We start from the raw sequence: 18,021 nt of genomic DNA on the forward strand, positions 1-18,021 counted from the left end.
CTTTACGATGTAGTAACACTACACTGTTTAGAAAGTGGACAGCACATACATGTAACTGTAGTTGGATTTTTGCACAAGGCATTCAACTAACCTGTATTTTCTTATATCGATGTTTAATCCGGAAAATCAAAATGTCGGACAATTGGCAGTAAACAGTTAAAACGTATAATTTTACATATTGTTGTTAGTGCCCAATACCAAATTTTAGAGTCGGATATACAAAATACAGAGTATAGAATTTGACAATACGGCTCAGTAAAATAGAAACATCATTTATTGTTTTAACAACATAAATGAAATGTACAATTAAAAAAGATATGAATATAACTAGAATATTAACAATAAAGAATAAAGAATAAACAATAAAACAATTAACATTGCAATATTATACTAAAGTAAAATACCTAAGCCATGTTTCGGTTCGCCGAGAGAAAATAATAAGATGATAAATTGTATGTTGGGCAGTATACTGTGTATAAGTACCAATAGGCATTACTGTTATGGAACTATTTATATGATAAAGTTTATTAACGAAAATCAATAATGCTGTGTCCGATTTACTTCCGACACGTGTTCATAGTAATTAGTTATATCATTTGGTTTAAAGCAGGGCGAGTAATTTTCTCCCCTATTATTTACATATTTTACTAGCGAATGTTCTGATAATTTTTTATATGCAATAATTATCATACCGTGATATTGATCAAATCTCCTTTATCTTCTTTGATTTACTATTGACTCCTATCACCACAAATCCGTTAAGTCTTCAGACACAACTTAATTGCATATTCGACATCTTGCGGTTAAAAACTAATATCAGCTTTGAAAAGCGTCAAGTTGAAATATTTATAAATTATTCGTATCATATTGACAAACACATTTAAGTTGTTGACAGCGTTTGCTAATCAAATTTTAGTACACTGCAGCTATGTCATATGCCGTAACAAACCCTGAAAACCCTACGTAACTTATTTAATGATAAATACACGGGCATTAAGGTATAATAACACTTATTTGATTCAATAATTGCAACTATTATTCTACTTAATGAGCAATATGAGGAGTAAACGACTTAAAAAATGATGCATTTCATTACTCTTTTCTTATAATTGTAATTGGTTTTTAAACGGTAAACCCATAATTTTGCCATTTATGGACACATTTGCATATATCCATTATTGATTTATGTATGAAAACACCCCCAAAATTACTCAAAATTTATGAATAATCAATCGCTGATAAGGCAAAAGACGTTTATAACCCCAAAATCATTGTCATTATCATGATCAGCATCACGATTATCATAAGTACCGTTATCACCATAACCTCGTCTACCTCAACCACACCCATACATTTGTTTTGTCTGTCATCTTCCATCCATCAAACTGATACTTATAATCATCACTATCGTCATCAGAAACATCGGCATCAATCATGTAAATCTTCAAATACGATCACTGCCGCCTCTGCCACAGCTGACGCCTCCATCAGTCGAATCATCGCTACCGACGCTGCCTCTATCACCATCGCAGCAACCCCCACATATACCACTTCCTCTACCACTACCATAATATCCCTCATTACATATACCACCACCACCGCAGCCTGTGCAACAACCATCATCACTGATACAACATTCATCACCATGCTTCAACTTTTAATCAATTCGCTTGTATTTTCATACAAATACTTGATGTTTTTGTTTCACAACTTTTTTATATACTGTCTCACTTTTCATCAAGACGCGCAGTAATAACTCATTATAGATGAGATGAATGGACTATCTGCACTTGTTTAAAGGAATTTATTGCAGTAACATAATTTGTTTTGTTAAAAGGGACATTAAAAAGAGAACTTAAAATTAATCACAGTAAAGCAGTAAGTACTTAATAAACTTATTAATTGTTATAAAAATTCAAAAGCACTTATATTTTTTAATGAAGGGGTCAAGGTCGTTTTGATCGGTAATGTGTGGCTGATTTCAGCTCTTGTTAAAATTGTTCTTTTATATACAAAATAGTGATATAAAATAGTAATGTTTGGTGCTAAACAGTAGGTGAATATATCTGGAATGTATGAGATCAATTAGTTACTTCCAAAAGTGGATATTAATAGCAATAACAAGTGACAATCTGTATTTTTCTGTGCTAAAAACTGGATTGTTCACTACACTGAGAAGACATTGTGAGGACCCCTACACACATTGGATATAATAAACCTACAAAATAACTGTACATGTGAATTACACTTTCCTGTGCAATCGTAAATTCTTGTTCAAACCACAGCTAAACTATCTACAATACAGGTTCAAGTATACCTGATTATGAGTGCTAACAGTAAATCGGATCATTCTCAATTAAAATTCAAAGGACAAAAGCCTCAAACAAAGATTCAGCGTGCTGACTCAAATTATAGCAACAATACCAGCATGGAGCAACTAAAATATATTCACACGCAACTAGAAAGCATGGCAGAGGGAATAAGCAATGCTTAGGGAAGATCTCAAAAGCATGTTGAAGAGAGAGGAAATCGAAGAACTCATTAAAAGCACAGTAACCTTAATACTTTGAAAATTAGAAGAAACAATGGTCACACCAAAGTGAAGAATGTTACAAATACCTTCAAAGAACAGATGGCAGGTCTTGAATACGAAAACGAACAATTAAAAAATGATGAGCTCAAGTGCAGTAGCACAAAAGATATAAGTGATCTGCAAACACAAGTCGACACAAATTATGACACCAGTAGTGATGCTCTCAAACTTGCAATATACAATGAGCAATACTCTAAAAAACAATGTTAAAATCAAAAATATCCAAGAATCACCCCAATAATCCGATACTAGTCTAATCAACATATCTAACATCATTAAAACAACAGCAAACATCGAACTGAAGGCCGAGGATATAGAAGCAATTCACCGCATTCCAACAAAGAAATTCAACATTCGACCAATATTACTGAAACTCCAAAATAACAATCCAAAATCATCAATTATGAGAAAAAGAACACCGATGAAGGCCAAAGGATTCAAGCTTGTTGACGATGTAACGAAGCGCAACTAAGGGCTTATTAAGAGCGCCTGTTTTTTCAATGGCTCAGTCTTTGGACACACCAACTGCAAGAAACGCATACATTTTGACATATTTGACAATGTCGACACTGCCATCAGTAATTTTCGGAACAGAAACAGGAAGCCTAAGACGGGAGCCAGTGTTTAGTGTGGTGACAATCATGGATACTCTACAACTGTAGTTTTTTTCCACATTCTAATCGGTATGTAAATCACTTCCCACATTGTACTATAGTGTCGATCTCAGAGTAAAATTATGAAATTGTCAAAAGCATTGTTTGCCGTCTCGATGTATGCAAATACTATCTGATAACACTGTCCGCAATATGTTTATTATATTAATTACCGGACAAATTCTTTGTAAACAATAGAAAACCTTCCATATTAAATAGTTTTTCTTAAACTTAACTAACTGTGTGGCATTATTTGCCGATCTACACTCCTTATGTATACACTATTAAAATGTATCATATTATATAATGTGATAAACCTGGTTGTTACAGATTGGATTTATTCGCTTTTAGCTTAAAACTAATTCTGATCCTTTATTTGCAATTGATTGCATAAAAACATACGCGGTAAAATATTGTTTTTGTTAGCTTAAATAGCATTTTACCAATGAACAAAACGTATATTTCACTATTTTTAATAATTGTTATTTAAAAGACAAATATTGTTTTGTTTAACTTTTCTCATGGAAAGCGATGTGATGATACAGTATCAACTGCTGAACGTATATTTCACTATTTAAAATAATTGTTATTTAAAAGACAAATATTGTTTAGTTTAACTTTTCTCATGGAAAGCGATGTGATGATACAGTATCAACTGCTGAACGTAGACGTCGTCAGCCACGCTCCACCTGCCATAGGTTGTTTCGCCCCCTTATGCTTGGTACAACCTCGAGGTGGCGGGGCAGGTAGTGATGGCCAATCACTACCTCGTCTACGATGGCTTCCAATTTGGTTCACTACGTCTTAACCAGAGCCAACTGGATGATCGTTCATCTGTCTTGTCAAGGGCGTGGATTGTAGTCTTTCTGACTCTTCCTTCGGCGCCCAGCGCTCCAAACATCTTCCACACCGACTGTGATGGAAATCCTCTGCATCCGATTTCCACCGGAAAGATCCATGTCTTCCAGCCTCTCTCTCTGCATACATCTGCCAGATCCTGGTATTTGGCTTTCATCAGTTCATAGGCCACGTCGATCCTCTCCTCCCATGGCACAGTTAGCTCTACAAGGATCACCCGCTTCGCCGTCTTTGACCATAGCACTATGTCGGGTCTGAGAGTTGTATGAGCTACTTCCTCGGGAAAAACTAGTTTCTTCACTAGGTCTGCACGCATCTCCCAGTCGTTAGCGTCTTGCAGAATACAAGATCTGGAACTGGTTGTGGCGATTAGCTTTGTTGTACCCTCCTTGACGAAGCTGATGAATTGGGGTCCTGATTTCTTCCGGGGTCTTTCCTTCTTCCGCTCTCTTTCTAGGGCGTCGGCCAACATTCTGAGTACTTGGTCATGACGCCATCTGTAGCGCCCTTGTGCAAGGGCTGTTGGACACGATGACAGAATGTACCGCAACGTCCCTATACTCCCACACAAAGGACAAGTAGGGTCTTCTGTCAGCTTCCATCGCTGAAGATATTGGGGGGTTGGAAGCATGTCGTACGCTGCCCGCAGGAGGAAACTTAGCTGAAGTGGTTCATATGTCCACAGTTCTTGCCACGTGAGCTTCCTCTCTGGTGTACTCCACTTCGGCCAATCTCCTTGGGGTCCAAACTGGACCGCCCTGGCTGACCGTGCTTGCTCTTCTTGGTTTCTGATTTCTTTCTGCACCAGGTCTCTCCTTTCTCTTTTCCCTGCTTTTCCCCACCTTTGGGTCTGTTTGGTGCCAAGCCCTTCTCTTCCCACGTTGGTAGATCCCACAACATCCTTGTGCTTTAGACTGCTTTCAGCAGAGTCTACCGCCTTGCTCACTGACCACTTTCTCTCTGTCCTGACCTGAATTCCTGCATTGCCGACTTTCTCATCTTCAGAGTCTCTGAGGGTTAGCATAAGACGTGCTTTTGCTACTTTGAACTCCTCTACTAGAGAGCTTATTGGCATCTGGAGCTTTGTTGATCGGCCATACAGTCCAATGTTGGTGAAGGATGGCGGTAGGCCTAACCACTTTCTCAGGTGCTTGCTGATCATCTGCTCTAGCTTCTCGACAGTGCTGATACGGACATCATTAACCATGAGCGGCCACATCACTCTTGGCAGGAGACCGTGTTGAAAGACCCATGCTTTGAACTTCCCTGGGAGTTCCGACTTTTCTATTCTCTGCAAAACCTCTGCTACCTGCTGTCTGAGCATGTTCGGGTAATGTGTGTCTTTCAATGAGGAATCAAACCATTTCCCTAGGCACTTAATCGGTTTGTCCTCTAGGGAGGGAATCTCTTCTCCCTGGATACACAGTTTGAACTTGATTGTCACCTTTCCCTTCCTAACCACTAAGCTCCTCGACTTCCCCGGCTTAAACCTCATTCTTGCCCACGTTGCCATTTCATCAAGAGCCGCAAGAACCCATCTAGCCTGTATGTCGGTTTCAGTGGTGACAGTCATGTCATCCATAAATCCCCTACTGGATGGTAGACGGATTTCTGTGTTGGTTTTGGGCCCTGTTGACTCTCTCTCCGCTGCCTTAATGATCATATTCATGTCCATCACGAACGGTATCACAGAGATAGTACATCCCGTAACAATCCCCTTCTCCAATTGTAACCAATTTGTAGTGAACGTGTTGCTAGAGAATCTCAAGTTGATACCGTTAAAGTAGTTCATAATGAGATTTCTTGCACTGTTTGGAATGTGGTAATGTCGAAGAGCCGTCTCGATAAGCTTGTGGGGAATTGAGCCGTATGCATTCGCAAGGATTAGCCATATTACTGTGAGGTTTTTGTGGTCGATTCTAGCTCCATGAAGTAGCTAAGTGAGTGCGCTGGTGTGGTCAACACACCCTGAGAATCTTGGGATCCCACCTTTCTGCACAGAAGTATCGTAGGAGAAATGTACTTTAAACAAATATACCGTTCATCCATAACTTAAAGGTCAGTTTCTATAAATACAAAGCTGACTTAAGTTCCTAGTGCTTTCTGTATATAACTGTACTGTACAGATTAACATTCATGAGACATGCCATACTCGAGGGTCATTTAAAAAAGATTTTTTTCTAACACAGAAAGTTACATTGTTCTAAAATATTACGATTTTTAACATTTAAAATAGTATCTACTATACATAAGATTTGAGATATTACTTAAATATTTAAAAAAGTGCAAACAAATGAGCTGCAAAGCTGAAAATTGAGTGCTATATCGCTTGTTTGATTGTTTTTACTATTTTCAGTGTTAACAAAAGCCTTGTAGACGACCCTCAACATGGAAAGATATAAATAACTATTACAGCTTTATGTGGATAAAAGCACCCAGTGCTTGCTCCAAATACTTGCATTGTTTCCCTGCCTAAATAACAATATACAGAACAGAACAAAATATTTTATTTGACTTAAGCTTATTAAGCTTATCGTCATATACATACATATACAATAAAAGCATGCATTTGAAGTAAATATAAAATACATCACTTTGAACAAAGATCAATATAAATATACACGATATTTTAACTGATTTCGCGAGAGTGTCACATGATAGTTAATACCTAATGATCACATAATGTCAAAAATAATTTTATAATTGCAATAAATATTACAATATCATGTACATAAAGGTTTTTGTTTCATAAGAAATATTATAATTGTATACAATATCTACTAATAAAAATAAAACAGAATCAGTGCTTGGATAAATATGCTCCTTACGGCTCTGTTAATTAAAATAAAATGGTGCAAAGCTCGCGTGAAATAACGATACAAAAACAGTCACAAAATCAGTCTTAGTTAAATAAGTTTATAAATATTTAGAGTTAGGAGCTGTTGATTGTGTTAAGGTGATATCATAATTATTTACTCCATCTATGTTACACCTCGTTAAAGATTAAGTTTTATGTTTTGTATTACCCCTTTGTTGACCACCTATACGATAAGCGAAAATATAGTTGACCATAGGGATTTGTTTCCTAAAGTAATATTAAATACTCACATAAGATTTTGGAAGATATTTATAAAGTGTAAATGTTGTATCTCCATAAAACTCTCTGTATATACAAATACATATGTATACAGATATACACACCTAAACGTATACACATATACATACACATTTACATATTCCCGCATATATATATATATATATATTCATATATACTAGTAGTTATCATTCCCCACAGTCGACCACATATGCGAAAAATAAATTAAAGGTAGTCTATGGGGATAAATTTGCTGGTACGTTATTCTATACAAATCTTACTATTTAGACAAGAAATGTGACAAAGTTAATGGAGCAAACAAATAAAACAATGCCTTCAATATTGTGTACACAAGAAATGTGACAAAGTTAATGGAGCAAACAAATAAAACAATGCCTTCAATATTTTGTACACAACATACACATACATAGGACCATAGTATTTCAACAATACTATGATATAGACAACAAATGCGACTAAATTACTAAAGCAACAATAAAAACAATGCCAGCAGTATAACGAGGACCATAACCCTTGAATCAGGAATAGGATATGTGAAAAAATTGAGTAATATTTAAGTATCCAACTTTATAATTTACAATGTGGACATTAATGTGTCTCTTAATTGGAATTTTTATAGTTGTTTTATTTTCGCTTTGCATTAAACGAATGTATTTAATCATACTCTTGTGGGTATAGAAATATTTTGCAATAAATTCTTTACGAATGTGAATATATATAGGGCACCTAAAAAAAAATTAGTCTTCAATATCATTTAGATCGCAGAGGGTACATTTTCTCTCTTGTCTGGGCACATTATAGTGCCGACCGATTTCAATATTTAATTTGTGGGACGATAAATGTAATTTGGCCAATGTATTTCTGAATTTTGGATTATCCAACTGTCTTATATATGCCGATTTTTCATAAAATTGTATTTCTCTGTTCACATCAAGCGCTGTTGAGTCTTCTAGTCCTGATCGCTATTTGCTAATGTATATATCGCGTAGTCGAGTTCTTAGCTTTGGGATAAATGTTTCTATCTTAACAGAGTCCGGATACAACCATATTTCATATACACCAGATGATTGAAGTATAGAGCGTAAATGTGAGGCGCAGTTTGTACGGGAATTGTTATCATTTACGTTATTTAACTGATTTTTAAGATTGTATTTAAAATAAAATTTTCTTGTTTAGCCGAGTGAATCTGTAAAAAGTATTGAATCAATCTGATATATCTGTCGATATACAATAATCATTCTGATATATCTTTCGATATACAATGAAAACCTTCCTAAATCACTATATAATGCGAAAGTATTCGTAGATGTTTTAACATTAAGAACCCATTTACAAAACTTTTTGTGTACTTTTTCAACGGTATCTGCTTGATCATAACCCCAAACTTCTGAACAGTAATTTAAGACTGATAATACATATACGCCACAAAGGTTAAACGTAATTTTAAGCGGTACTTTGTTATTCTTAATGAAAGACATAAGCGAATATAAGGATCGCAAGCCTTTTCCCGCAAGTGTTTACATAGCCAGAGCGAATGACCCACCGATGGTCAATACAACCCCTAGGTAGTTGAACGAGTTGACGACTTCAACTTCTTGGTTATTATAAAACCATTGTCGTTTACACATACCCTTCCCCCTTTTCGAAAAATAATGACTTTAGTTTTTTCGATATTTACTGTTAGATTCCATTTTTGACAGTATGAATGTAAGCTGTTAAGAGAATTGTGTAGGCCGACTTTAGATTCCGATACGGCCACTGCGTCGTCTGCGAACAATAATAAAAAAATAGCGATGTGGTCAATATTAATACCCGCAGCTATATTTTCTTGTAAATGCATCTCAATGTCATTAAGAAAGAGTGAGAAGCAGATCGGAGAGGTTATCTTCCCCTGGAATAATCCAAGGTTGCTATTAAACAAATTAGATAGTGTTCCTAAATGTTATACACAAAGTTTTACTTCACTATACATTGACCGTAAAACGGATAGTAATTTTCCGTCGATTCCTAACTTCATCAGCTTGTACCAAAGTCTGTTTCTATCTATACAGTCATATGCTTTCCGATAATCAACAAAGCAACAATATATATTTTTCTTATTAGTTATTTGTCTCTGTAAAGAGTTTTAAATAAAGACTGGGTCTATACAACCGTACTTATTTTTGAATCCGAATTGGGCATCCGTTATAACCGAATTCTCGTTTGCCCATGACTTCAGTCGCTAGTTTAAAACTATTGTAAACAATCTAGAAAAACATCTTGTTAGTGCATTCCCCCCTATAATTATTTGGGTCGGACTGGTCACCTTTTTTATGAATAGGAATAATCAAACCCGTGGCCCAAGCACGGGGAAATGACATTGAATTCAATATGTGATTGATAAAAGTGTTAAGCGGACGGATTATGTGTGGTACACATACCTTAAAATATTCGTATAGAACATTGTCGATTGAAGGTGATTTATTAATACCAGCTTTTTTTTTTATAGCTTTTACAATTTATGTGTCCGAGATTGGGATATCTAAAGATTCAAATGTCGTACTAAAGTCATGACTATTATCAATCTGATTAATAAAGTTAGAAAAATCATAATTTATTTGTATATTGCCGAGATTACTAAAATAATTTTTAAATTCTTCGTTTGAAATATCATCTCCAGCGGAAGATTGTTGTCGCGATTGAAATATGTTCCAAAATTCTTTCGGTGCATTTCGCCTTAGATCATTCATCTTTCGACAGCGGGAATTATTATACGAGTTTTTCGATTTTCGACATTGGTATTTATAATCTTTTTTTCTTATTATGTAGTTCAACTCTGTCAGCGTCCGATAGGGTATTGTTAAATTGTTTAACTGCGTGTTTATATAAGCTATATTAACGTTTATATTCGTCGTCAAACCACTGTTTAAAGTTAGTTACTTCTTGGAAATATGATTTTCGATTACAACAGGTTTATTCAAAATATGTATTACCGTATTTACAAAAAAAGTTTGTAAATATCGACGTTAGACAATGAACATCTCCATTTCCGTGAATTTCAGTGTTTAAATAATTTATTAGGGTATTTAAATTGTTTGTTATATCACTTTTAAACGATTCTGTATATTTATAATCAAATTAAAAAAACTTCGATTTACCATTTCCGGTGATGCTCCGAAGCACATTATTTGCTTTAAACGAGAAAGATAGCGGCGCATGATTTGAGAATGGCGAAAATTCACCAATGGCAAATTTGTCAATATAACATATTTATGTTTGCTACGGGTGTTTTTTTTGCTGCCTTAATAACGCTGCCTATAATAATATTTGAATAGACAGGGAGTATTTAAGTAAACGTGTAGATTTGGTCTATTGAAAATGCATTTTAAGCACGTTTTATGACAATTTTGTACAAGTCTTGAGATGGGTGTTAATAAAATAAACACTGACAAACAGGATAGTATAACCTGTCTCTGTCTTTGAAAGTCAACTGTAAAAATACTATTTAACTTTTAAACAATATCTTGTAAATATGTTTTTAATTGTTTATTTGTATACTGGTATCAGTGTATGCTTTGTTAACGACCTCCAATGGAACGCCTCATCACCTGTCTCTGTTAAAATTCTTTTACGACTGTTATGTCATCATCTTTGTGTCATTCTGTCTGAAAAATGATCTCACTAAACATTGGTATTATATAGTTGCTAGATATATTTCCCATATTTAAAATGCTTTGCTTCTTGGAAATGTATCTTAACTATAAAAAACAGTCTTGAGACGTATATATGACGTATAATCTGTTTCCTTTATCCAGGTCTTAAATACATGCCTACCTGGATAACATAGTCTGTTTCAACTGGTAAAAAGTAAATCATTCCTTCGTATGTCTTAATAAAGTGTTGTGCCTGTATATATGTTTGGTTGTACGTATAGCTTAGTCTGAGTTATCATATGTACTTTTTTGCTGCTGTGGTTGTTCTTTTGCATACCTTGCAGGTTTTGTTATATAGTTTAATTTTTCTTATAATAAACATTTTACATTGATATTGTGTTGTACCAATATTTATTAATAGAATCCGACACAGAAGTTATTGTAATTGTGTTTTGTTTTTTATGTATAACTTTAAGAATCTTTACATTGATGTTGTGTTTTGTTAACACTCTTTTAAATAAACACAACCCGGCATTTATAAAATGTAATTGAAGGTTTAAGTTCCTTGTGCTATATATATACTCTTTAAACGGAATTCGGCAGTTAACAAGCGTACTTTCTTTGTAATTGAACTAGTCTTATTATAGTAAATGCTTCATTCTTAAGAATGCACGTCAACTAAAACTTAGAATATACCTATTCCAGTGAACCCATCATTATTATTAGTATTATTATGAAACATAAATTTCTTACATTAATTTTGAAAACCGGAGTTATAGATTAGTAATGTCTTATATTTAGGGCAATTTTATCTTGCACAAGCACATTAGCTTGTGTTTTGTTCACATGTTGTGTTTCACAGTTGATCTGTTTGTATGTTTTTTTGTTTGTTTGATTGAAGTTAGAATGTATCGTTTACTTTTTATGTAAGTAAAGAAATTTGTCCAGTAGAACCACGGTGCTTATTTTTTATCATAGTTTGTAGGCATGGGATAATAATTTGGGATCATTAAACTTTCTCTTACCAAATGGCTAGTGATCTGAATATTGCTTCTTCAAACTGCAGAGGATTAAATGGGAAATTTAAGAGGCTAAATGTTTTTAGTTACTAAAAAAGAATTAAACGCTAATATATATTGTCTGCAGGATATCCATTTCACTCCTGATATGTACAGTACTATTTATTCAGAATGGGGATACGATTGCTGTTTAAGCTATGGTTCATCAAATTCTAGGGGAACAGCTATTTGTATATGAAAAAGCACAGACTATAAAGTACACAACTCATGGTAATTTTATTGCACTTGACATTTCTGTGAATGGATATCGCTTTACAATGCTTACTTTATATGGACCAAATACTGACTCACCTTCCTGTTTACTGATATTTTGAAGTTATGGATAGACTTGAACATGAGGCTTTTATTATATGTGGTGATTTTAATTTAGTTATAGATCCTGTATTAGATTACTTTAATTATGAAAAGATTAATAACCCTACAGCTCGAAATATAGTATTAGAATTAATTAGATGCTATAATCTCGTAGATCCCTTTCGACAACAAAATCAATAAAAAAAGGTTAACTTGGCGTAGAACAAATTCAATACAACAGGCAAGGCTGGATCTATTTTTAACCACGTCAGATTTCTTGCAGCACCTTAAATCAACGGAAGTTATGCCAAGTCTCCAATCTGATCACTCAATTTTTACCTCAAATTTAACTTTCAACAATTTTTCTCATAAACATGTTCTTTGGAAACATAATAACTCTCTGCTGTCAGACATTGTATATGTACAGGAAATCAACAAAAAGATTGATGAAATTAAAGTTCAATATGTTTTACCTATTTACAATTATAATGGAATTTCCTAACAGTGAATAACAGTTTACAATAAGTGATCAACTTTTTTTAGAAACTCTGCTCATGGAATTAAGGGGCAAATCTATTTCATATGGGTCTTATGTAAAACAGCAAACCAAACTTTCAGAAAGTAAATTATTAACTCGAATTTAAGAGTTAGAAGAAAACTTTTCAGATCAGACAAAAGAGGACTACGAAAAATTAAAATCTGAAATAAATACTATTAAAGGCGCAAAATTAAAAGGGAGCATGATAAGATCCAAATTTAAGTGGACATTGCAGGGTGAAAAGCCATCTAAATATTTCTGCAGTCTAAAAAAAATCCAATAGCCAAAACAATATATAAATTGAAAATGAAGTTGGTATTGAAATTACCGAACAAACATGTATCCTAAGTACTATAGCATCTTATTATCTCTCTCTCTTTATAAGCAAATAAAGGAATGCAGTAGTAAAGGCTTTAATAACTATGTAAAAGGATTAAATTGTCCAAAATTAAACCAGAATGAGTCTATTTTAAAAGAAGGTATTATAACTATAGAAGAAGCTTAAACTGTGTTAAAAATATCTCAAACAATAAAAGCTCGGGCAATTCTGTCTTCAATGCAGATTTTTATAAAATGTTTTGGAAAAGAATCGGTACTTTTGTTATCAGATCCTTAAATGAAGCTTTTAATTATGGAAATTTATCTATAACACAAATTCAAGGGAACATAACCGGCATTCCAAAGGGTGATAAATCTTAACTATTTATACAAAATTGACGCCCAATTACTCTTTTAAATACTGTTTATAAAATTGCCTCTGCGGTAATAGCTAACAGACTTAAATTATTCGTGGACTAGTTTATTCACAACGACCAGACTGGTTTCATTAAAGGGAGATACATTGGAGAAAATACCAGGTTAATTTACGACATTATGCATTATATTGAGGAAAATGAGATCCCCGGATTACTTCTAATTGAATTTGAAAAGGCGTTCGATTCCTTGTCATGTACAAAATTCACTTTCCTTTTTCAATTTCGGTCCAGACACAAAACGTCGGATTAAGATTTTATATAAAGACTCTAAATCAGCTGTTTCTAAATGTGGTTACTTATCCGACTTTTTTGCTATTGAAAGAGGCTGCAGACAATGGGACCGCCTTTCATGTTATATCTTCATCCTCTGCGCTGAAGTTTTGTCGCTTGCATTGAGAGATAAAAATAATATAAAAGTTGTAACTATTTATGGAACTGAACACAAATTGTCCCGGTTTGCAGATGACACTACAATTATATTAGACGGTACTGAACAATCTTTAAATGAAGCCCTTACTTTTATTCAGGAGTTTGCATTTATATCAGGTCTTAATGTAAACTTTGATAAAACAAATGTTCTATTGATTGGCAAGCACAAATATATTTGTCATACCATAAAAACAAATAGTAACTAAATTGGATGCAACACAGCCTTTAAATGCTGGGAATAAATTTTCATGTAGACCTTTCAAAAATGATTAAATTAAATTATGATGAAAAAATTGTAAAAATGGAAAATATTCTGAAATTCTTGAAAAGAAGAATTTTAATCCCAATTGGAAAGATTATACTTGTGAAAACACTTATTGTGTCCTTATTCAATCACTTGTTCATATCATATCCTAACCCAACCGATACCATTCTTAACTCTAAAAAGTCTTTTATTCTGAGTTTTATTTGGGATGGGTATAGTAAAATAAAGTTTTCACCAATAGTAAAAGATTATAGTGAAGGAGGTTTAATTTGATCAATCTGGATGCATTTATTCCAGCATTGAAACTAACATGGTTACAAAAAAATAAATCTTTTAGGGAAAATTGGATAGAAATCACAAAACTTTATTTTGATACATATAAACTCTAAAATTGCAGTTATCATTATGCTTTAAATAAAGCTAACATAATTTCTAAACCTTTTTGGGTAGACGTTTTGAACTGCCTCTCACTTTATTGTGTTAAATTAGAAGTAAACACAGGCGAATTTGGTATTATCAACCTTATTATAATCAGAATATATTGATCGGAAATAAAAGTTTTTTCTCTTTATTTCATGGTTCCTTGCTGGAATTCATTGTATAGGTGATGTATTAAAAAATGGCACCTTTATCGCTCGTGAAGACCTTTATAGAAAGTACCAGTCGAACATAAATTTTATTCATTATACAGGGGTGGCAAGAGCAATAGATAATTTTTGGAAAAAATGTCGTAAATCTTGTCCTTCCCAACAAATTATCAAACCCTTTTTACCACCATTATATCAACTTGTTCTGAAAAAGGATTTGATGCAAAACGACTATTCACCTTTCTAAATAAAAATAATGAACAACCATCTGTTAAACCAAAATGGTGTACAAATCTCAATACCATAAAAAAGAATGGAACTACTTATTTGAACTACATTTTTTAATAACCAATGATGTTAAGGTTCAGATTTTCCAATATAGGCTTATTATTATTACTTGGAACAAATAGTCTGTAAAGTAAAATGAAAATTACCGATGATCTATTATGTTCTTTTTGCAAACAAAGTGATGAAAACTTAGCACATTTATTCTGGGAGTGTCAAATATCTAAAGCAATTATTGATGAAATATAACCAGAACAATTTTTTCCTTTCATTAACATGACAATCCTACTACTTGGATATTCAATTAAGTCTGCTACAGCCATAAACAATGTTATTTTGTTTGTTTAGCTATACCTGTATAAGTGTACAATGAATAAATGCATTCCAAGCATAATAGGAGCAAAGAAATACATTAAGTATGAATAGGATAACTTGAGAAAAATATTAATTTCAAAAATATAATTTAGAATCTTTTGACAGTGAATTGTTTAATGATATTGTCTCACGAACTTTATTAAAATTTGATGATTATTGTAGTTTTTAGTACTTTTTACAAATACTAACTAAAGCGTACCGTTACCCACATAAAATTAAATGTAGGGTCTACGTTATAAAATATAACGATATGCACATATTAATATGTCCTTATGCATTTCTCATCTCACACCCAACGTCCGTTCTGTCCTGCATGCACACGTTGGTAAAAGGTAAAGCTAGTGGGCCCGATATAATTATGCACGAACACTTGTTATTCGGTGCCGTTATACTAGCGGAGCCGTTGTCTCACATGTATACACATATTTTGCAAAGCGGGCATATTCCTGATAAAATGAAGGAAGGAAAAATAATCACCTTACATAAGGGAGGTAACACAAGAGAAGATGAACCAAATAATTACAGGGCAATTACATTAACATCAAGTTTAGTAAAGCTCTATGAAATGATACTTTGAGACCGCTGTAAGAATAATATACTGAATCAGTTAAACAGACTGCAAGGGGGCTTCCAAGACCAGCTGGGCTGCATAATGACGAGTTTCGCGCTCCGTGAATGCTTACACTACGCTCGAGAAAACTCATCCTCAGTCATTTTATGCTACCTGGACGCTCGACAAGCTTTCGACTGAGTTTGGCACGAGGGCCTATTCCACAAACTGCTAGCATTAAATAATGATCCATTAGCGCCATCGGTCGATATCAAGACGCTAGCAGCTGTCACAGATATGTACCGTAACACAAAAAGTCGGGTACGCTACGAGGGAGTGCACTCATGTGTACTTCCGGTACTCCAGGGTACTCGACAGGGCGATAAGAGCTCGCCGCTCTTGTACCTTGTGTATATTGACGGACTTATAACGGAACTTATGAATAGTAAAAATGGTGTGTGCTTGTACGATTTAAATTTGTGTGCACCGACAGTAGGCGACGATATGGTTCTTGTTTCTTTTTCAAAGCATGGACTTGACAATATCCTAAACATTTATTACGAATACTCGAAGAAATGGAGATTCTTGTACAACCCTAGTAAATGTACTGTTTTTGGTTTTAATGAGCAGGGACATAAGCACCAACATTCATTCAAACTGTGTCCTGACCCGATTCATATCGCAGACAAATACCCACATCTTGGGATTGTCTGCGACAGTGCCCTGACAACAAAGGGATCTATCCAGGAAGCAAGTGTAAAATTACGTGGGACATATTTCAACATATGTGGTACTGGTATTAGCAGCGAAAATGTAAGTGCAAAAACGTTGATGAAGATATATACGACAGCCGTCCTTCCGAAGGCAATGTACGGTTGTGAACTCTGGAATAACTGTGCAGGAAGTGATGTAGCCCGGTTAGAATCTGCACATAGATTCTGTATAAAACACATGAAGGGTTTGCACAAAGGTATTTCTACAGACTACTGTATGCGTATATCAAATGCAACCCTGATTGAAACATACATGGACTGCTCGAAGTTAAAATTCCTAGGCCAGCTTTGCAGATTATCGCCTAAGTACTTGGTGAAAGATGTTTTTCACAACATGTTGCTCAGATATATGAATCTGGAAAATCAAAATGTAGGTTTTATGCCAGACGTGTACAGGCTCATTGGAAAGTACGGACTCCTTCGATTTCTCAATGAATACATCGAAACTTGACTATTCCCATCAAAGTTTTCATGAAAAACGATAATTGATAAAACAGTCAATCTGCAGGCGAAAATCGATGTGGCTCAGCGACTTTTGTGCTGTGACCTGTACAACCTTCTAGCAAATGTGATTAAACCAGGCATTTGCTCGCCATTGTGGGATATAGCCAGGGCAAATCCAAATCTTCTGACTGCCTGTCAAACAATTCTAAATAGTATCGGATTAGTGACGTCACGCCACTTCTCTCAAAAGTGTTACCTGTGTAACCTTATCGTTGATAACCTAACTTTACATTTGATGGTCTTCTGTACCACCAATGATGCACAGCGAAAGCGGCTGAGGGAACGCGTGTTTAACCGCATCGGACTATTCCGATTTACGACATTAATAACAATGAACGCCTTTGGGCAAACAATATCGTTGCTGAAACTCAGCTCAGAAAATAAAAATGGGCGCTTCTCAAACTTTTCGATTACGATGACTGTTTTTCAGCTTTTAAAAGTTCAAGTGTTTTAAATTGTTTATGTCATATTATAGTGATATTGTCAATTGTCAAAATGTATATTGTTAATGTACCTATTCTGTCTTTTCGTTATTAAGAAGTTGTCTCCCATTCGGGAAGGTATCACGAGTATCCCGGGTAAAAAGCGGTCCGTCTTAAATGCGAATATGACTCCTATCCACGGATTGACGGAAAAGTACGGATATGGACGAATACAGGCAATATCGACACTTTTTCTGCAATGTTTAATAAAAAAAATACACAATATGTGTTAAATATGTTAGTAGTGTCTCAAA

At 34.4% G+C, this 18,021-nt stretch overlaps 1 protein-coding gene across 1 annotated transcript; it reads right to left on the reverse strand.

The window, feature by feature from the left end:
- Nucleotides 1–4,018: 4,018 nt before the first annotated feature.
- Nucleotides 4,019–5,896, reverse strand: LOC127839765 (uncharacterized). Its single transcript, XM_052368150.1, has one exon. It carries the CDS (start codon nucleotides 5,894–5,896, stop codon nucleotides 4,019–4,021), a length of 1,878 nt encoding a protein of 625 aa, XP_052224110.1.
- Between the last annotated feature and the right edge of the window lie 12,125 nt (nucleotides 5,897–18,021).

The sequence above is a fragment of the Dreissena polymorpha genome, chromosome 7 (assembly GCF_020536995.1).
Source record: "Dreissena polymorpha isolate Duluth1 chromosome 7, UMN_Dpol_1.0, whole genome shotgun sequence".
In the NCBI taxonomy this organism is placed as follows: Eukaryota; Metazoa; Mollusca; class Bivalvia; order Myida; family Dreissenidae; genus Dreissena; species Dreissena polymorpha.

Excerpts from the sequence above, each read along its gene's own strand:
- LOC127839765 (XM_052368150.1), bottom strand. The coding sequence starts at position 5,896 with ATGAACTACTTTAACGGTATCAACTTGAGATTCTCTAGCAACACGTTC.